The sequence below is a fragment of the Cebus imitator genome, unplaced genomic scaffold, assembly GCF_001604975.1.
Source record: "Cebus imitator isolate Cc_AM_T3 unplaced genomic scaffold, Cebus_imitator-1.0 Scaffold391, whole genome shotgun sequence".
NCBI classification, from domain to species: domain Eukaryota; kingdom Metazoa; phylum Chordata; class Mammalia; order Primates; family Cebidae; genus Cebus; species Cebus imitator.
The window spans coordinates 2,035,018-2,055,477 of NW_016107706.1; the positions used below are offsets into that span (position 1 = coordinate 2,035,018).

Genomic DNA, 20,460 nt, shown 5'->3' on the forward strand with positions numbered 1-20,460 from the left:
TAGGCCGAGGGGGCTGAGGTGTGGTTCTGCGCGTGCGCAGGCAGTCTGTTGACTCCGGCGGTCAGTTGTGTAGAGTGGAGCTGCGCAATGCGGAGGCTGTCGGTAGTGCTGGGCCACCTGGCTGGCAAGCCCGATCCCGGCTGGACGCTGCAGGCGGCGCCTTGCGCTACCGGCGCCCCGCAGGCCTCGGCCGCGGACGTGGTGGTGGTGCACGGGCGGCGCACCGCCATCTGCCGGGCGGGCCGCGGCGGCTTCAAGGTGAGGCCCGAGGGTCTGGGCGCCCGGTTTGGGAAGACGCCCGCGCGGCCTGGGGTCCCGCTCGTATGTTTGGATCCCCTGGATGCCGGAGGCAGCTCCGCACCCAGCTGTGGTCGCTTTGTCTCCCTGGAGTGGGTATGGGGGAGTGGGGGTCACCGCAGCTGCTCCTCCCGCTGCAGGACACCACCCCCGACGAGCTTCTCTCGGCTGTCATGACCGCGGTTCTCCAGGACGTGAATCTGCGGCCGGAACAGCTGGGGGACATCTGTGTCGGTGAGCGCACCAGCCAGGCCCTGCGCTGGGCCCTCCCCGTTCTTCGTTTGTCCAGAGCCCTCCGCACCTCCCCACCCCGAGTTTTCACTGGGGGGACCTCCATGGCCTTGACCTTCAGTCCAGCCCTGTTCCACCGCTCACCTTGAGATATAGCAACATGATATGGCGAGAGTCTTATCCGGTAGATGCCACCCCTAGGTCGGCAGTCCTCTGGGGTGACAGCAGGGCTCAGAGGAGGACACCTGGGGACATGTGCATTTTCAGAAACTCCCATGTCACTTTTAAAGATAGGCAACCTGTCCATCTGTGCTGATTTGGAAAAGCTGGGTGCATGGGCAAGTGAGCGTGGGACCCTTGGGGACAGGAGCTGGTGGAAGACCAGGACAAGCTGTTGTATGGCTTGCTCTCCCTGCTCCAAACCCCGGTGTTCCAGAGCTGCCAAGGGCTAGCGTTCCCGAAGAAAGAACTGGAACGTCTCATCTCCGGTATTCACAGCTATGCCTTAGTGCCCAGAATACCACACCTGGCACTGAATGGAAGTTTGTTGTCCACAGGAAATGTGCTGCAGCCCGGGGCCGGGGCAATCATGGCCCGAATCGCCCAGTTTCTGAGGTAAACTTTTCTAGTTGTAGCCATGGGTTGGCCATTTTGACACTTTAATGGGCCCAGGGAACTCGGCCGGCAGGTTGGGGAGGATCAGGTTGGACGCCAGAATGAGGCAACCAGAGTCCTTGGCTCCCTCCCCTTGTGGACTCACCTCTCCGCTACTTTGAAGGGAGGGTGAGCCCTTCAGGTGCTGAGCCGGGGTGCACAAGGCCTTTGACACTGGAGCAAAAGTTCTCTGTGGCTTGATTTTTAGCCAAAAGGTTGTTGCTTGCCTTTTCTAAGTGTGGATTCTGTTCCCATTTGTCAGGTGAGTAACCAAGTAAGCATGCTGAAAAGTGACTTTCAGCCTTTTTACTAGTTGAGCTGGGAACTCCAGTCATAACGTCATAACCCACTAGCAGACCCTTTGGGATAGGGCAGAACCATGGGGAAGAGGGACGCCCAGGAGGAGACCTGGTAACCTTCCCTTTATGCACCTGCAGGGGAGAGAGTGCTTAAATTATTTTCATGCATAGATTTAAGACCTGCTCAGCTTTGTACTTCCAGGTACATGGAGAAGAATAAATAGGAACACGAGCTAGTGAAGGAACAGGAAAACAAAAACCCTCTAGGAACCGGGAGAGATTTACGCTGCCCAGCCTGTAGTTCAAGGCCCCTGCAATCTGGCTCCAGACTTACCTTCCAGCTTCATCTCCCAGCTGCTTACTCACCTTGACTTTTCTTCGTTTAGCTGGCCTGTCGGCCTGCTGTCCTCCCTGATACGGTCATTCTCTCTCCTTGAAGTGCTAGCCCTACCTCCTCCTTCTGCCCTAGCTAAACCTTGCCCAAACATAGTCTTACCATTTTGGCTTGACGTATCCAGGCTCTCAGGCTGAAAATGAGAGCTCCTTCCAATCCGGTAGTAGCTAGCCATGTGCTTCCTTGTGATGCGGTTTGCCCTCTTGCCCTATTATTTCAGTCTCTGCTAGTGGATTCATTTTCTGTGTGTTGCTTGGGCATCCTCCAGGGCACAGTGTTATGTGCATCTCAGCATCCCTCAGGTGGCGCCTTGTGCTAAGTAGGTACTTAGCGAACACCTGGTGGGTTGAGTGAAGGAATGGTAACTACCTACTAGGCAGTTAAGGGACCCGGGAGGCATCACACAGGCTGCACAGGAGGTGATCCGCCTGAGAGTCTCTGTAGAGCCTGGCCTGGACACCAGATCAGAGGTTCCCAGCTCTGGCTGCACACTGCAATCACCAGGGTGCTTCCACCCCCTCAGGTTCTGAGTCTGTGGGTCTGAGGAGGTCTGGAAATTTCCCTAGGGCTTTGTGCTGTTGGCCAAGGCAGGTTACATCAGGAGGGGAAGCCCTGCTAGCTTCCAGGACTAAGACCGGTGTGAGAGTCTGGGGAACACACCAGAGTGATAGATGTTAGAACACATGATGCCCGTCAGAGTTCTCCGTCTAGGTGGGGTCAGGTTTTCAGGAGTCCGTGGGAACACGCGGGCTTAGCTGTACGATTACTGGTAAGCTGAGGGTCCCTGGCCTCAGACTTTAGACATTGCTGTTGCTCTGGTGCTCTGTCCCAGCAACAGGATCTTTTCTCTGTTCTTTGGGGGAAACAGAGATACATGGCTTTCATTTCCGAATCTTCAGAGGGAGAGAGAGAAGGGCCAGACATGTTTCCCTTCCCTTGGGCTGCGCTTGGTCTTTGATGGAAGATACTCACAGGAATGGAAGGGAATGTGCTTATGGGGCCCTGGGGAGCAAGTGCCTGCGCAGATGGGGTCTGCCCAGTAGCTGCCCACCCTCATTCCATGGATCTGGCCTGGCATGGAGGCAGGGCTGCTGGCCTCCATGTTCCCCTGCCCTTTACATCGCTTGAGGGGGCAGTTAGAGGCACAGGACTGCTTTCCATGAGAGGCCGGCATGCAAGAGGGGGCTGATTCTACTGTCTGACCTTCTGTTTCAGTGACATCCCGGAGACTGTGCCTCTGTCCACTGTCAATAGACAGTGCTCGTCGGGGCTCCAGGCAGTGGCCAACATAGCTGGTAAGTGGACTGGGTAGGTGCCTTGGTCCTGGCCTGTGGGTTTGGGTCAGCAAAGTTGCTGTCTGCTGGGCAAGCAATAAGGATTTCTGAGAGGACTCTAACCACAGAAAGAGTGCAGGAGTGCCCCTACCACTGCCCCAAGCCTTTTCTCAACACTCCTGGGTCTTCCGTTTCTGAGGCTGGGGCTGAGTCCCATCTAGAGGCCAGGTGGGGAAGAGGCTCCACTGCTTCCGGAACAGGTAGACTCTGGCAAAGGATGTTTATGAAATGCTTTTGTTGCAGGTGGCATCAGAAATGGGTCTTATGACATTGGCATGGCCTGTGGGTAAGAATTTTTTTCTGCCGGAGCTTATTAACCAACTTGTGACAATAAAACTAATTTTCATCTCCTGAGTTCTCAGAGGCCATGATTTCGGGATTGCCCCATCCCCTTTAGGCAGCTGGTCGGGAGTGGATTCTCACAAATGCAGCTTGGGAGTGGCTCCCAACTCTGGCTGCTCAGGAATCACTCACACCTCTCAGCACTGGCAGGGGAGGGCGGTTGGCCTCTAAAAGCTTACTTTCTTGGAACTCTTTCAGGCTGGAATATGTGGGAAAGCATTTTGAGAAAATACAGCACTGGGGTCTCCTTTTGTAGCCCTTGTGGATTCACGGTGCTGCTGAGAGAGAAGTTGCAGTTTGGGCTCTCTAAAGCCAGGGCCAGCCGCCTACTCTATCACTAGTTTGTTCATTTTACTAGGCTGTCTGTCCTCTTGTCTCCCACCCTCATACCAGTGTGGAAACTTCCAGCTGCGTATGGGCTATGAGGGACATGATCAGATTTGTGGTCACTGTCACCTCCTCCTAGACTGTGGCTCCATCATTGGCTGCAGTGAATGGAGCTGCAGAAGTTGTGTTTGGCAGTGCCTCCAGGGAAGGGCAGGGCACTGGGGCCCAGGCTTGGGTGGGCATCTGGTACTGGGAGGGCAGGGGAGTAAGGGCTTTGGCAGGCTGGGGGAGGCAAGCAGCCCCAGGGTTCTGACATGCCCCCACTGCCTTTCACATCCTCTTTAAAGTATTTCTTGAGAGGAAGCATTGCTGGCCCCTGTCCCAGGGCCGTGGCATCTGGCACTGAGTTGTACTGACCGATGTCTGCAGCTGTAAATGAAGCCAAAGACCACTCTACAAGGACTTTGGCTGGGCAAGGGCCACTGCCCTTTGATTTCTCTCTATCTGCCCGGGTGAGAGGTGGTGTGGATAACTTGAGAAGGGCTGGAGCCTTTATGAGTATCTTACAGGGTATCTGATTCCCAAGCAGGTCAAGGACCGTGGTACTAGGATATTAAGATCTGGGCCAGGCCTGACACCTACATCCCAGGCGGACTGTTCCCCATAGGCTTTGATCAGCAAGTATATAGCACAGGGCATTCTAGCTGGAAGTGGGCTCTGGGGCCAGACTACCTAAATGTGGATCCAGGCTGGGTGACCATGGACAAGTTATACAGTCTCTAGACCTCGGTCTGCTGGTCTATAAAAGGGGGATACCTAGCTCAGCTCTGCTGAAGTTGATGGGAAGATTATGGAGTAATAGCAACAGCTTACATGATGGAGTATTTGTCATGTGACTTGACACTGACGCACTCTAATATCTGAAGAGTTCAGAATAGTGCTGGGCATGTGAAAAGCACTCAGCCAAGGTTATCTGTTATCATCCTTGAGGCATCAGGGTCCCCCATCTCCTCAAAGCCCTTTTGGACCACACTACACCACTTCCTTCCTCTCAGCTTGCAGCACTTCCTTATCTATGTAGGTCTGATCACCCTTTGAGCTCCGCTTTGTGATTACTTTTAAATTGTGTCTTCTCCCCTCTGAATTTGTGGGCCCTGAGGTTAGGCCCGGGCTTGTGGATGTGTTTCCTCTTCTGTGGCCGACACGGGAAGGCGTTGCTCTGGACTTGCCAGTTGGCTGACTGAGCAGTTGTATAGGGAAGCACCTCCCTGACCCAGGAGTGTTTATTGTGCAGCGCTCTGTGCTGGGGTCGGGGGTGAAGTGGAGACAGGGCTTAGTAGTGCCATACTCGCAGCTGGGCCTGGCTGGCCAGGTGCCCTGCCTGTGGCTCCCAGAGGCCCACTGGACTTCCTAGGGCTCCCTGGCTATTTCCTAGCACTTGCCAAGTGTACAGCTGTTCCTGGAGGGGTCCTGCCAGGGCCCAGTTCACCTTACCTTCTCCTCCTCTTCCTCCTCCCCAGGGTGGAGTCCATGTCCCTGGCTGACAGAGGGAACCCTGGAAATATTACTTCGCGCTTGATGGAGAAGGAGAAGGCCAGAGATTGCCTGATTCCTATGGGGTGAGCGCTCCCATAGCTCTGTGTGCTGTGCCCTCTGCCTGGAGCAGGGGGCGGAAGAACTTTATCATCTTTGTGGCTGGCGGTGCCAAGCCTTGGCCTCCTTCCTTTGGGCATGGTCTGCTCTGCAGGGACTTTGGGGATGAGAGTTGAAGCTGCCCTTGACTTCCCTTTCCTGAGGCCCCCAGGTCCTCTCTGTGCCCCTGAGTTTCCAAACATTGCCCATTTTGTCACCACACTGAAGTGCTCAGTCATAGGAAGGACAATGGTAGCTCCACTGCAAAGCCTTGGGGGCCTAGAAAGTTGAGAAGGCAGGGGGAGGCTTTGATTACTGAGCGTGCCGGTGGGGGAATTGGGCCTTGTCAGGTGCAAAATAAAAAGTATGTGGCATTTGTATGGAACAGCTTAGCTTCTCTGGGCCATCCCCAGAGTTTGTGGGCCAGGAGTCTTGGATCCACGAGATGGCTGAGGAGACGGAGGCTTGGAGGGCGCAGTGCCGCGGCTTCACACACCGCATCTCCAAGGGAGGCCTGTAAAGCCAGAAGCCCAGGCCGGAAAGCCTAGCTGTTGCTCTCGGTTCCCAGGATAAGCATAGGTCCCAGCCAAGGTGACCAGAAAGCCTAGGTTTGGCCTTTCTAGAGGAGGTTTGGGAGTCCTCACCTCCCCATGTTGCAGCAGTTTTCCTTGAGCCCCAGGAGAAGCTGGCCAGGAGTGGCCTGTTAGTGCCCCACCCAGACCCTCCCCGCTCCTTGTCTCCCCTGCTCTGACGCAGCTCACCCAGGGAACAAACTCTTCTGCAGCTGCCCCCATGCAGGGGGCAGCTTCTGTCCGAGAGAGGGTCTCTTTGGTGTATGACCTTCTCAGGATCTGGCCAGCATTGCTGACTTTCCTATCTGAGTCTTTATATCCACATCCTGAGTCATCACCACTGCCTGTGGCATGGACTGGCCTTTCCGTCCTCTTGGGAACTCAGAGTTCCAAGCACAGCTCTGCAGCCTGGTCCATTCCTCTAGGCTGTCAGACCAGTGCCCACACTGTTTGCTGTTTGTGTTCTAGAATAACCTCTGAGAACGTGGCTGAGCGGTTTGGCATTTCACGGGAGAAGCAGGATACTTTTGCCCTGGCCTCCCAGCAGAAGTGAGTACTGCTTGGAGAGGACTGTTTAAAGGACTGGACAGTGAGGTTTGGAGCCTGTCTAAGTGATCTGAAGTGGAGCCCGTCTGTGCTTACAGCTGGGCAGCACGTGCTTTCCAAGCCTCGGGCCTCCCAGGTTAGGGGCGGGAAGTGGGAAGTGTCAGGGCCACTGTGAGTTGGTAACACTTCCAGGTTCTATTCCAGGTCTGTTCACCCTGACTCTTTGCCCTAGTGAGGCCTCAGTTTTCCCGTGTGTTCTTTTCTGGCTGTGGTTTGGAGATTGGACATGGTAGCCTGGAGTGTGGGGCCAGCAATGCTAGGGACCCTGGCATCCTAGCTTCTGGACCATGCTGGGTCTGTGGCAGCATCCTATGGCAAGAACTGGGGATGATATCAGGGAAACCCCAGGGGCTCAGGCAGGCTAAGATTGGCGCAGGTCCCGGCTGTCCAGAGAGGACAGCAAAAGCAGGGGATGGTATCTGGGCCAGGTGGGCTTCTCTGAAGCAGTGATTCTTGGCCGCTTGGGGTCACATAACCATTTAAAAATGTGTCAGAAGCCTTGGATTCCTTCCACTGGAATGTCCCTGGGCACTTATATGCTGCACATGATTTCAAGGGTCACTCACATACCTTGTGCTTTAAAACTCTTTCAATACAAAAATACATTGAATAGTTTAGTATATGTCACTTTAAATATATGGAAACTGGGGAATAGATGACTTTGAACTGTTGGGTTTGAACAGAAAAGTTGGCAGAACCCAGCACAAATATTTCTGGGGTTCCACCCTCAGTTTAGCAGAGAGAACGGAGCAGGCTTAGTCCCTCTTGGACAAAGGGCTGTAAGTGGGGGCACCCCTCCAAACACCCTTCTCCCCTTTGAGGTTGGGATTGGCCACGATCTGGAGGTCTGGGGTTGAGGATGAAGAAGGCCCTGTAAGGTCTTGGCCATGCCCTCAGAGCTCCCCTAAAGTTGAGCATGTCCCCAAATTTAGCAGCCTAAGCTTGCGTCTACCCAAATGGATAGGTGTTGGGGGCAGGGAGGAAGGGAACCCCAAGGGAGCCTGAGTCTGGCTATCCATGGTGCTGGCAGGGCAGCAAGAGCCCAGAGCAAGGGCTGTTTCCAAGCTGAGATTGTGCCTGTGACCACCACGGTCCATGATGACAAGGGCACCAAGAGGAGCATCACTGTGACCCAGGATGAGGGTATCCGCCCCAGCACCACCATGGAGGGGCTGGCCAAACTGAAGCCTGCCTTCAAGAAGGACGGTTCTACCACAGCTGGTGAGACTGGTCCGGGGTGGGGGTATGAGGAAGGAGGCCATGGCCATGCTGGGTGCTGTACTCTGGGAGCCTGGAATAGACCAGGCCCCTCTGCAGACAGAGTAGATGTTGGAGGGCTGGGATCTCCTCGGCCCCACTCTGATCCCTTACCCCAACAATTTGACCCTAGGAAACTCTAGCCAGGTGAGTGATGGGGCAGCTGCCATCTTGCTGGCCCGGAGGTCCAAGGCAGAAGAGTTGGGCCTTCCCATCCTTGGGGTCCTGAGGTCCTATGCAGTGGTTGGGGTCCCACCTGACATCATGGGCATCGGACCTGCCTATGCCATTCCGGTAGCTTTGCAAAAAGCAGGTAAGGTGGTTCCTTCACATCGCTGTCTGGGTCCCGCCTGGATCTGGCACCTGCCCCGCATGCTGTTGCCAGGGGCATGGGGGTGGTCCTGTGGGTGCTGCAGAATGGAGGTGGGCAGGCTAGTGTCCCTTACTCAAAGCCCATCCTGACCCCACAGCTGGGATTGGCTCACCCTTCTGGAAGAGACACACACCAGGTAGCCTGAAGGCCCATGGATAGGGCAGGCCCAGGGAACACAGAGTCCTGGTACAGGGCCAGTGTGTCAGGTCAGGTCTTTACCTTGCCTGCAGGGCTGACTGTGGCTGACGTGGACATCTTTGAGATCAACGAGGCCTTTGCGAGCCAGGTGAGCTGTTGTTCTCCATGTTGCCTTGGCCCTGGACAGTCCAGGTGGAGCAAGCGGGCAGGTGGTGCAGGGGAGGGGGCAAGAGGGCTGCGGTGATGACCTGCCTCCTTCCAGGCTGCCTACTGTGTGGAGAAGCTACGACTCCCGCCTGAGAAGGTGAACCCTCTGGGGGGTGCAGTGGCCTTGGGACACCCACTGGGCTGTACTGGGGCACGACAGGTCATCACGCTGTTCAACGAGCTGAAGCGCCGTGGGAAGAGGTAAGGCTGGCCCCTGGTGGGGGGTCGTGGGGGGATACCCAAGTTGGGGCACCTGCAGGGTAGGGGATAGAGGTAGGTGGGCTTTGGATCATCATCCCAACAGACACAGTCCTGAGCACCATAATCCCAAATGCTGAAATCCCAAATGTTGAAATCCAAAAGATCAAAGTCCCTAAGGTCTTGGCTGGTCCAAAGGTAGTGTGTTATCTTGATTGTTCAATTACAGATCAAACTCCTTGTTCTTACTCTAAGAGTACTTCTTACTTCTACCCTTGACTAGTCAAGGGAAAAAAAAATCCCTAATGACTAAAATCCCCAAAGTCACAATATCAGAAGATTAAAATCCTGAATGTTGAAATCCTATTGTTGAATTCATGCTATGAATTCTAGGGAAGGGATCAGTACATTTTCCATCGTATGCAGGATAGTGCATCGTCACCGTGTTACATGGTGTAACTCATATGATGCAACCATTACCTTGTTACTGCCTTTATTTGGAAATTAAGTATGGTTTAAGGAGTTGTGAGTGCTGCTAAGTTGACAAGGAATGGACTTAACTTTGGGAACACCTAGAAACCTGACCGAGTATTATTTTGAGTGTGAGGGTGTTTGTAGAGGAGGTCAGGATGCATTTGAGTGGACCAGGTGGGGAAGATCCACCCTTAGTGTTGGCAGGCACCATCTAACTGCCTGGGGCCCTGGAGAGAACAAATACAGAGGTGGGACACACTTTTTTTTCTGCCTTTGACATCAGAAATTTGATTCCATGAAAGTGCCTTATCACACTGACTTTGTAAGCTTTGTGCATGTACATAAAAATGTTGAAACTTCCTCAGTAAATGAAGAGGTGTCCTGTTTGTGTACCTGCATTTGTGAAAGATAAAATTTCTCAAGATCTTGGTTCTTCGGGTCACTGCATATGCGGTGGTGACCCATCACAGGTTTGTTTGTTCGTTGAGACAGTCTCATTCTGTCACCCAGGCTAAAGTGCAGTGGTTCCATCTCGGCTCATTGCAACCTTTGCTTCCCTGGCTCCAGCAGTCCTCCCACGAGTAGCTGAGACTGTAGGTTCGTGCCACTACACCCAGCTAAGTTTTTGTAGAGAGCATTTCATTATGTTGCCCAGGCTGGTCTCGAATTCCTGGGTTCAAGTGATCCTCCCACCTTGGCCTCCCAAAGTGCTGGGATTACAGGTGTGAGCCACAGGGCCTGGCTCCATCACAGTTTTTGATCAGTCTCATCAAAAGACATAGGTTCTCAATCATGGTGTTCATATGACTGCAGTTATGAAGCTGGGTGCACACGATTACCAGCCATTTACAGAGTTTGCTTTTTAACCTATTTATGAATACGGTTTGTTTATAACTGTTATACTCCTGTGACTATTGTTAGCATACCTGAGTGTTTATGCTTGCTAAAATATGTAATTGTTACCTATTGTGTTGTGTAAAGTAGCCTGGGAAGTGTTCTCTTTTCGTTTCTCAAATAAATCCCCTTTAAAAAATGTACATATATGTATATTTTTGACATGGAGTCTCACTCTGGTGTCCAGACTGGAGTGCAGTGGCGTGATCTTGGCTTGCTACAACGTTTGCCTTTTGGGTTCAAGCAATTTTCCTGCCTCAGCCTCTCAAGTATGTGGGATTACAGGCAGCTGCCAACACGCCCAGCTAATTTTTGTATTTTTAGTGGAGACAAGGTTTCACCATGTTAGCCATGCTGGTCTCAAACTCCTGACCTCAAGTGATCTGCCCTTCTCGGCCTCCCAAAGTGTTGGGATTACAGGCTTGAGCCACTGCGCCTGGCCTAAAAATGTAAATATCTTTTAAATGAATCTTTTTAAAAAGTTTTTTTCTAAGATGGGGTCTTGCTGTATTGCTTAGGCTGGTCTTGACCTCCTAGGCACGAGTGATCCTCTTGCCACAGCCTGCTGAATAGCTGGGACTACAAGTAGATTGCACTATGCCAGGTTTCCACATTGTTTTTTCCAGAATTGTATTTTCAGGATTTTGATCTTTTAAGATTGTGATTTTCAGGATTTTAGACTTTAGGGATTTTGTTCTTTTAGGATTTCAACATTTGGGATTATGATGTTTGGGACTGTGTCTTTTGGGATTATGAGCGGTCCCTAGGGAAGGGAACATGCACACACAAACACCCTGAACTGAGGATGCAGGGGCATGATCTCTGTTTTCCCTGAGGACCAGCCCTAAAAGGGACACTAGCTGCAGCTGGCATCTGCCACTGTGTATGTGCCCACAGATCTGGTCTGACGGTTTTGTGTCCTACTCGTCGTGAAGTCCGTCTGGCTCAGCCTGGTCTGGAGATAGCTGGGTGGTACCTCTGCCCAGCCAGTTCCATTTTGTTTCCACAGGGCATATGGAGTAGTGTCCATGTGCATCGGGACTGGAATGGGAGCTGCTGCTGTCTTTGAATACCCTGGGAACTGAGTGAGGCCCAGGCTGGAGGCGCCGCCCACACAGTCCTGCTCTAGCAGCAAGGCAGCAGCACTGCAGAAGCAAAACCGCACGGGAAAACTCAGCACTGGTGGTGGTGGCGGCGGACAGATCAAGGCACTTCAACTCGTTTGGAAAATGTGAACACGGCTGACATGGTCTAGGAGTGGGCGGGGTGTTGAGCCACCCATCAGACCCTCGTTAGCTGTGCAAGACAAAGGCAGCCTAGGTCACCCAGGCCACAAGGCCACGGTTAATTCCCAGGGCAAGGCGAATTCATGGATGAGAAGCGCAACGGACATAGTAAATGTGCAAGAATTTATCTTAGTGGCTGTGGTTTTTTTCCAAGGGGAATTCTGCCATACTGGTCTTCGCTGTGCAGTGTGTGTGGTGATTCTCAGTGCAGTGGTCTCTACTGTGGTGTGGCTCTGAGCCAACATGAAGGCCTAGGCTGAGACCATTGTGGAAGGGGGTTCTTCTTCCATTCTAGGAGCTGTTCAGAGGGCCTCAAGTCTGTGTCTTTGTGCTGAAGGTTTGCTCCTAATCCCTGGCAACGTTTATTCTGCAGCTGGGGCCTGGGGTTGAGGGCTGGGGAGGCGTCATGTATCTCTCATCATAAGAGCCCTGGCCCCGGAGCCGCAGGGTGCAGGACTTCTCGCCAAGCACACCCTCCACCACCACTGTGGACTCGTACAGCTCATTGCTGCTGTGGGGAGCATGTGCGGGTTGCGGTTAGGAGGGGTCTGGGCAGCGGGGGCCAGGCCGTGTGGGCAGCTTGGGGGAGGTTGGGAGGGGCTGTACCTGGCAGTGAAGAAAACCTGCAAGGCAATGGAGGTTGGGGGGGCATTGGTGGATCGTGCTTCCAGCAGCCCACTGTTTGGGGTGACCCTGAAGGCCACAGCGTCCTTGGCCGGCTCCTGCTGGCCTGCACGAAAGGGAAGGGAAGACATGAGTGCAGGCAGTCCCGTGTACCACTACAGGAAGACTTCGCCCACCCACAGGCCTGCACCTCTGGTCTTGCTCAGAACTGCAGGGCAGGGCAGCCCTGAGATCATGTGGGATTGGGGGACTGGCTGTTCTGCAGAAACTCCACGTGGTACCAGCCCTGGGGGCCAGCATGCAGGGACAGGCACAGCGGCCCTTTCCTGGGGGTCTTTTCTTGGCACAGCCCTGTAGGGGAACAGTGGGTAGGTGGGAGGGTAGGACATACCCATCAGCATAGTCCAGTAGCTTCGGCAGCCGCTCAGGTTCATCAGGTAGACCTCCCGGACTCGCTGCTGGCTCACAAAGCAGGTCCCAAAGTCCACCCAGCTGGTGGAGAGCTGCAGCTCAGGCACGGCCACCACGGCCCGCAGGGGCACTGCCTGTGGGGGCCCAGACCGCCTTGTTCACTCTGGGTGAGCCTAAGCCAGGGCCTCTGGGACGCAGGGAACCCTGCTGACCCCAAGTGCTCATGCTCCTGAGGAGGGCAGGGGAAGTGCCCAGCAATTGGCAAGGGGCTGGAGTCTGTGCAGGGAAAGGGCCAGGGTAATGCCATGCATTTCCCTGCTATCCCTGGCTCCCTCCCTCATAAAGCTCCAGGCCCTGCACTCTGGCTGGTAGGGCTGCCCTCCTTCACCCATCCTCCTATGGTGGCCCCGAGACCCAGCCCTCAGCTCTTCTCAGGCCCTGGACCATCTGTCTGTGTCCCGTGACCTCAGGCCCTACCTGTGCCCTGCTCTACCTCCTGGCTGCCCCTGTACCACACTCAGGCGATGCTATGCACTGTCCCACTGCCTCGGCCCCAGCAGCTGCCTGGGTGCCACGCTGGGGCACCTCGGCTCCACTGCTCAGCCACCTGCCCCCGCCTCTCTCGAGTCCTCCCCAGGCCACTCCTTCACACTCCTCACTAGAAGCCCCAACTTAGCGTCTGCACCACGGCCCGGTGACCTTGTGCTCTGGTGCTTGTCCTGGTGCTTGAAGCCTGACAAAGCCCAGGGCTGTCCCTGGCAGCTGCCTCAGGTTCTCACTGCCCCCACCCATCAGGCCATCCTTTTGGCCTGGTCGTCAACGTGTTTCCCTTCCTTGATTAAACGGTGTACAGATTTCACATGCCACCTCCTGCAGGGAGCCTTCCCTGATTTCCCACACTCTGGCCCCTCACCTGGCTTTGGGCTCATGAGGCAGAGGAGGGTGGATGGCCTTCATCTCTCTGCACACAGGGCCTCTTCTAGGGGAGACTGAGCCCCAGGAAAGGAGTGGGGGCTCCTTATGTCTGAGGTCCCTGCTAGGTCTTTCCTCCTCTGGCCCCAGCAGAACAGAGCCCAGCCCGCTTCCGCCTTCCCACATGTGGGCGGGCCTGGGGCATGCCTGAGTGGTCTGGGTGGTGTACTCCAGGAGCAGGTTCTGCGTAAACACCATCTCTCTCTCTCCACTCGCGCTCTGCTGAATGTCCACCCCAGGCAGCATCTGGTCAGCCGGGAGCTTCTGATAGGAGAGCAGCTCCAGGGAGAGCGTGAAGGACACGTTCACCTGAGCAGATGCAGACATGGTATCATCTCCAGCTGCAGAGGGCAGGTGGCTGCTTACCCACCTGGAGCTCCGTCCTCCTTCCCTCCTGGGCCCAGCCCTGCTCAGCCAACAGCCCAGCAGCTCCCCAACCTGGTGCTTGCATTCCGCAAGCACTGCCCAGCACCTACTCTGCCCAGCACCCTGCTAGTGCCAGGGACAAGGCATGTCTGCCCTCAGGAGTCATAGGCTAGAGGGGAAGGGACATGAGCAAGCCGCCCTTTACCACTTCAGATGCCCAGGGCTGTGGGTGGGCTCAGCAGCTGAGGAAGGACTTGATCTGTGTGCTGAGGACAGTGAGGAGCCTCTGACAGGTCACTGACCAGGCGGGGAGCGTGAGAGGATGCCGGCCCAGGGGCTGAGGCTGTAGCTGAGGCTGGACAGGATGGAGCTGGGACTCCTGGCTCCCAGCACAGGTCCTCGGTACAAGCTTATCAGAATCGACTGAGGCACTTGTTAAAAATACAAATTCTTGGCCTCACCCAGACCTTCACACCTGTGGAGGTGGCGTCTGGGAGCTTCTGCCTTCAACAAGCTTTGTCAACCGCACTAATTTGCTGGGAGCAGTGGCTCACATCTGTAATTCCAGCACTTTGGGATGCGGAGGTGGGAGGATCGCTTGAGCCTAGTTCAACACCAGCCTGGGGAATATAATGAGACCTTGTCTCTACAAATAATATAAAAATTAGCTGGGTGTGGTGGCATGTGCCTGTGGTCCCAGCTACTTGGGCAGCTAAGGTGGGAGGATTGCTTGAGCGCCCAGGCAGTCAAGGTTTCAGTGAACCACGATCATCCCACTGCACTCCAGCCTGGGTGACACAGCAAGACCCGATCTATCTAAAAAAGAAAAAGCCACTGATTGACTGCCAGGGTTAGAATCACTGTCCTAGACCAAGACCTGGGTGTAGGGATGAAGAAAGAACGGCACTGAGAGGAACGTGGGGGGGCACCCACAGGGCCTGCTGGCCTGGTCACAGAGAAACTGGTCTATGACAAGGCATGCCAGGGGTCTGAGCATGGGCAAGGGGGTTGGGGTGGTATTTGCTGAGATGAAATGCCACCACAAAAAGGAGGCACAGGTGTGGGGCAGGACAAGCTGGGGGCGCTGAGTTCACTTTGGATGGGAGGAGTTTGGCTCTAGAGCCTGGGAGGGAGGATTCTAGCCAGATGCCAGAAACCTGGGCATCGTTAGCACATGGAGGGTGAGATGCGGCACCATTATGCGGTGTCCTTTTTCTGGGACCTTTGGGCTTCCCCAGAGCTGCCAAGGACTTTTAATGCCTGGTAGCTAACCGTCATGTCTCCTGGGAGGCTCTGGTGCAACGGAACCTCTGGCTGTGCTCTGGGCCTTCCCCTCCATTTAGCTCGCTGAAGGGAGCAAATGCAAAGTGGGTCAAGGGTGCCCATCTGCCTTCTGCAGATCCGTATGTCTCCCCGACCTCCATGGTGAGGTTCTCGGGGAGTTCCATCACCTAGTGCAGCATCTGGTGCACAGCAGGCCCTCACTACACATTGGATAGAGAGAATATGGCTGTCCACTGAGGCTCTGGAAATGGATGAGACGACCCAGAAATGGGCAGAGGGAGGCTAGGACCTGGCAGAGCTCAAGGGAGCACAGCATAACATAAAGGGAAGCCCTCCAAGAAGAGGAAGAAAGAGAGCCTCTGAAGCAGGAGGGGAAGTAGGAGACAGGTGAGGCACCCTGCCAGGCTGTCTACCCTCAGCCTGCCCCTGCGCACCCTGGGAGCCCGCTGCACAGATATGGGTGTGCACACACTCAGCCTTCATTCCAGTTGCTTCAGAGAAGTGGATGGTTTCCACTGAGTTCCTGGCGTTCCCAAGACCTTCCCGACCCCACCAACTCCGAAAATCCGGGATCCAATTATAACTGATAATTTGTCAGAAGAGGGAAAATGACATTAGAACCTGGAGTGCTTTACAATTACGGCAACCCCTTGGGCTCCCCTGAGCTGGGACGAAACCCTGAGCTTGCTCAGGAGGAGGAGGGTGTCTGTGTGGGAAGGGGAGGTGCTCACGGGAATGCACCAGCCTCTGCCAGCATCTCAGCAGTGGGGACCAGGAGGGAAAGGGAAGTCTGGGGACATTTCTGGAGCACGTGCACGCATGTGCGTGTACACGACGTCTGGCATGTCCATGCCTGTGTAAGCCTCTTGTGCAGAGGTGCTGAATGTGGTGTCTCTGGTGGGAGTGTTCACACAGGGTATGGCAGGGTCAGGCGTGCAGTCTGTGTCCGGGCACAAACACGTGAGGGTGGCGTGCAGGGGTGCTGTCTGTATGCACGTGAGGGTGTGCTGTTGAGGCGAAGGCCACAGATCCCCCACTGACCAGCATGTTCTCCTGTGCTCGGAGCACCAGCTGCTTGCCCGCTGAGGCTGCCTCCTCCTCACACTCCTGCTTCTGGCCAGGGCCAGGAGCTCTGTGGACCCGGCTCGCCGCATCTTGAGAAACGGAGAAGGGCCTGGAGACCAGGAGCCGGAAGTGGTGTGGGATCTCCGTGGTGTTGGTCAGCTTCAGGTGGTGGGTAGTCACCAGCTCACTCAGCACCTGGGCAGCCACAGAGGCAGCAGGCAGGGGCTGTGTCTCTTCTCTCTCTTCAAGCCCATGGTTCTAGGGGAGGGCTGGGAGGGCTGGGGGAGGGACTGACTCAGACTGTAAGGCCCGAGTCCCAGAAGGGCACACAGAGACAGCTGAGGCCCGGCTAAGCTGGCAGGGCCAGAGGGTGGCAGCACACTCACCCCAGAGCAGGGCCGCTGGGGAATGAGGTCACTGGCCTGGCACCGGAATTCCATGCTGCCACTGTGGTCCAGCTCCACGCTCAGCCTGCCCAGCAACAGGCACTGCTGGGGCAAACCAGGCGCCTGGGGCCTCCTGGCTGCCCCCACTGCCCATCCAGCCTCGGGCCAGCCTTTCCCTGGGCTGACTTCTCCCGGCCATGCCCGTCCTTTTGCTCAGAGAATGCTGCCTGGCCCCACCAGTGCCTGGTGAGGTGTGCCCCCGTGGGGATGGAAGGAGATGGGGGCCCAGCAGACTCACCGTGCGGACCTCACATAGCTATGCAGCTCCAGTCTCAGGGGTCCCACCGCAAAGTCCTGCAGGCGACGCCTCTTCCCTGGAATCTCCCTTTCCTCCTACGGATCCCAAGTCTGATCACAGCTGATCCCTGGGCTGAGCAGGCAGCATGCTACCCAGGAGCGGGCAGTGGCTGCGGCCCCCACCCCAGCCCAGGAGAGCTCACCTGGCTGTCCAAGCTCATGAAACCCAGGGCGTAGCCAGTACACTCCACCTTGTGCAGGATATCGGGGCTGAGCACCAGGGGTGTGAAGGAGATGCAGATGGTGCTGCTGCCCCCAGCAGGGACCACCTGGCGTGGATACAGCCACCTTAGCACCGTCCCATGCCCCCTGGCCGGCCAGTGCCGACAGCTCTCAGCCCCTACCCCAACTCACCACCTGCTTGGGGCTGACAGAGTACAGGTGGCCAGAGGGCACCCCCTCGTGTGGCTGCAGGATGACCGAGATGAGCTTCTGTGCTGCCCCGCTGCTGGCACTGGAGCTGCCCTCAACCTGTCACCAAGGAGTCACTGAGGTTCACACAGTCACTGAGGTTCCACTAACCTGCTGGCCACACCTCAGTGGCCCTCAGTGGCCAGCCTGACCTGCCCCTCCATCCCTGCTCACCGACGAGTCAGTTTCATGGCTGAATTCTGATGAACGGGAGGGGCTTGGGGACCAGAGGAGGCAGCTACCCTCAGGAGTGTCAGGGTGCACAAGCTCATTCCCAGCTGCGTCCCGCAGTGGGAAGGGCGGCCCGTAAAACACTAGCAGCTCCACCAGCCGGTCCTCCTTGTCTTCCGGAGCATAGGTCTCCCAATCCAGGCGGATGTCTGGGGCAGATGTGGGGGGCAGGGTGAGGAATAAGGGAGGAGCAGACGACCCCCCTGGGCTTCCCCCTGCTTACACCCCCAGACAGAGATAAGCTGTTCTCCCAAACCCAGGGTGGAGAAAGCGCCTCTCTGCCTCTGTAATGCCACTTCCAGCTAATTCTCATTAAAAAAAAAAAGGCTTTACAGCTTATGCCCTCTGGTTCTATCACCTGAAGTCCTCCAGCTGAACAGATTGCCACCCCCATTAATCTGTCCCCAGTCTAAACTGGGGCTCCACATTGCTCTCTCTCCAGTCTGCACCATGACCATGTCAAACTGTCCCTGCCCTCCTCCGACACCTCCATTTGCCTCCCTACACCCAGCCGGTGGCCCTACCTCATCTCTGCAAAGCCCCCAGACTGAGGAGTCCCCAAAGTCCTGTCCCAAACCTAGACATCTGCCTGCATTGAACCCATCTTCCCCTCCCCTCCTGCCTTTGATCCTGTTCCCAGCCCTGCTCAGGGACTGGCGTGGCCAGGGCCCCCTCTTCAGTGTGGCCAGCTTCTTCTCCTAGCCCTTCCTCAGGCCCAGAACACTGTCTACTCCAGCATGCCCCACTGGGCCACATCGGCTTACCCTTCCTCTTAGCTCAGCCTGCGCTCTGCCTCCCGCCCACGGGGAGCCTGGCCCCCTCATCACCTCCCCCAGCACTCCAGCCTCCCCTTCAGTTGTACTCCACGCAGTCCCACACTGCAGCCCACAGTCACGTCTGACCCACCCATCAGGAGGGATGCCCCTCAGCAGAGACCCTGCCATCCTGTCCCCACTGTGTCCCCAGCAGCGCTCAGGCAGCTGAGGTCCTGCTGGCCGCAGGAATGAGAAAGCGGTCCCCCGGTAGTGCCTGTTCCTCCACATAGCAACCCTGATGAGCCCAGGGCCCCCGTGGGCCCATCCACACCTCAGTAACCACAGGCGGCTGGACTCTTGGGTCCTGTTCATGGGCCATTAGCTTCCCCAGCCCTAACTTCCCTCCCAGCCTGGCTCACCACAAGGCACAGCCTGTGGCGAGAGCCCTAATTTATGTCATGCGTGTCTCACCACAGGGGCTGGAGTTATTCAGGCGAAGTGTTCGGGTAACTGTGTCTCCTCCGGAGACCTGGGTGCCGAACCTGGAGGCAGGCAGACCGGATTCAGTACAGCCACAGCCTGCGCACACCTTGCAGGTAGGGAGGAGGGCTGGGGCTGGGGGCTCAGGCACAGGGAGACGCCACACCTAAGAATCACTGAGACCAGGGGTCTGGTGCCTTCCCCAGGTGGCACCAGGTGAGCTGTGCTCTGGGGCTGCCCTGGGCCCCAGCATCGACCCACCCACCCTGAGCAGACTATGCTAATTCCAGTTCACCTGGGCTGGTGCCGACCTCGAGCCACCCTGCCTATTCGCCACTTCCGCCCCCCTGAAATCCCTCGGAGATGTGCAGATGGTGGCCATGTCCCCTGAGGCCACCTTCCTTCAGGGAAGTCTAGGCCTGGAGCCTTCCTATAAGGTGGCACCAGTGGTCCCATGCCAGCTGGGGAGTAAGAAGCCGATGTGGGCAGCCCAGCCTGAAGGCCAGAGGGTGTCAGGGGCCACCAGGGAGCAGAGCCTCAGACCGAGCACAGAGCACCTGATGGCTGGTTCCTTCTGGGCCTGGTCAGCAGTGTAGGAGGTGGTCCTCAGGGAGCTGATGGGGCAGCCCACCGCTGCCATGTGCACTGGGATGACTGCCGGCGGCAGGTCTCCCACCTGGAAACACGCCCAGCCCTATGTCACTGCCATCCCCTCTGGGCAGGGCCTCCGCCTGCCCAGGGGCCCCACGTTTGGTCCCAGCCTCCCTGTGCAGCACTCGGGCATCTCTCCCGCTTCCTGCATCTCCGCTCCCCCTCCCGGCCAGGCAGCCTGCACAGAGCCCCTGCCTAAGGCCCTTTTTTTTTTCTCTTTTATAGACACAGGGTCTCATCATGTTGCCCAGGCTGGTCTCAAACTCCTGGTCTCAAGCAACCTTCCTGCCTCAGCCTCCTAAGGTGTTGGAACTGCAGGCGTGAGCCGCTACGCCCGGCAAGCCTGAGGCTCTTTGGCCTCGCATAGTCCCTTTGATCAAATTTCTACCTTTTAAATGAAAAGAACTTTATTACTTTTCTCTGCTAATCAAAAGTAATAAATCTTACTTTTTAAAAAATGTAAGTGTGATAATCACCTCCAATCCTACCTCTGCAACATGACTCACTATTAACATTTCAGTCAACACGAAAAACGTGTAGACACAGAAATAAACGGGGAGCGTGCTGCACGTGACTTTCTTTCACAATCTTTTAACAATATAGGATACATTGGGTATTTTTTAGGCAGGGTCTTGCTCCATCGCCCAGGCTGGAGTGCAGTGGCATGATCTTGGCTCACTGCAACCTCTACCTCCTGGGAACAACTGACTCTCCCACCTCAGCCTCCTGAACAGCTGGGACCAGAGGCACGTGCCACCACACCTGGCTCATTTTGTATTTTTTATAAAGATGGGGTTTCGCCATGCCCAGGCTGCTCTCACAGTCTTGAGCTCAAGACATCTGCCCGCCTCAGCCTCCCAAAGTGCTGGGATTACAGGCATGAACCACTGCGCCCGGCCAACAGTATTTGACTAATTTTACTAAGAGTTTACAGCATCATGTAACAGGCTGT

At 55.8% G+C, this 20,460-nt stretch overlaps 2 protein-coding genes across 4 annotated transcripts in view; one reads left to right on the forward strand and one right to left on the reverse strand.

Annotated features, from left to right (window-relative positions):
* The first annotated feature begins 2 nt into the window (after positions 1-2).
* Positions 3-11,642, forward strand: ACAA1 (acetyl-CoA acyltransferase 1). Its single transcript, XM_017508405.2, has 12 exons — positions 3-258; positions 438-531; positions 1,086-1,143; positions 3,091-3,170; positions 3,453-3,495; positions 5,399-5,497; positions 6,551-6,631; positions 7,719-7,909; positions 8,079-8,258; positions 8,549-8,604; positions 8,719-8,864; positions 11,239-11,642. The coding sequence occupies exons 1-12, from the start codon at positions 88-90 to the stop codon at positions 11,312-11,314; spliced, it is 1,275 nt and encodes a 424-aa protein (XP_017363894.1). The 5' UTR covers positions 3-87; the 3' UTR covers positions 11,315-11,642.
* The window catches only part of DLEC1 (DLEC1 cilia and flagella associated protein), a 65,223-nt gene continuing 56,387 nt past the window's right edge, over positions 11,625-20,460 (reverse strand). Inside the window, exons 26-37 of one of the 3 annotated variants that reach the window (XM_017508402.2) lie at positions 19,415-19,533; positions 18,849-18,919; positions 17,566-17,771; positions 17,335-17,451; positions 17,124-17,249; positions 16,922-17,016; positions 16,624-16,708; positions 16,214-16,432; positions 13,670-13,831; positions 12,531-12,684; positions 12,122-12,245; positions 11,625-12,023 (exon numbers count right to left, since the gene is read on the reverse strand). In XM_017508402.2, coding sequence (XP_017363891.1) covers positions 11,861-12,023; positions 12,122-12,245; positions 12,531-12,684; positions 13,670-13,831; positions 16,214-16,432; positions 16,624-16,708; positions 16,922-17,016; positions 17,124-17,249; positions 17,335-17,451; positions 17,566-17,771; positions 18,849-18,919; positions 19,415-19,533 — 1,641 coding nt within the window. In that variant the 3' untranslated portion in view covers positions 11,625-11,860. Of the gene's footprint in view, positions 12,027-12,121; positions 12,246-12,530; positions 12,685-13,669; positions 13,832-15,659; positions 15,756-16,213; positions 16,433-16,623; positions 16,709-16,921; positions 17,017-17,123; positions 17,250-17,334; positions 17,452-17,565; positions 17,772-18,848; positions 18,920-19,414; positions 19,534-20,460 lie in introns of those variants that run through there. The other 2 variants (XM_017508401.2, XM_037731326.1) reach the window with 2 other exon arrangements.

What these genes read in the sequence shown, in the direction of transcription:
- ACAA1 (XM_017508405.2), top strand. Translation starts at nt 88, where the DNA reads ATGCGGAGGCTGTCGGTAGTGCTGGGCCACCTGGCTGGCAAGCCCGAT. An exon ending in CGGGCCGCGGCGGCTTCAAG is followed by an intron (nt 259 to 437) that starts GTGAGGCCCGAG and finishes CTCCCGCTGCAG; the next exon opens with GACACCACCCCCGACGAGCT. An exon ending in GGCAGTGGCCAACATAGCTG is followed by an intron (nt 3,171 to 3,452) that starts GTAAGTGGACTG and finishes CTTTTGTTGCAG; the next exon opens with GTGGCATCAGAAATGGGTCT.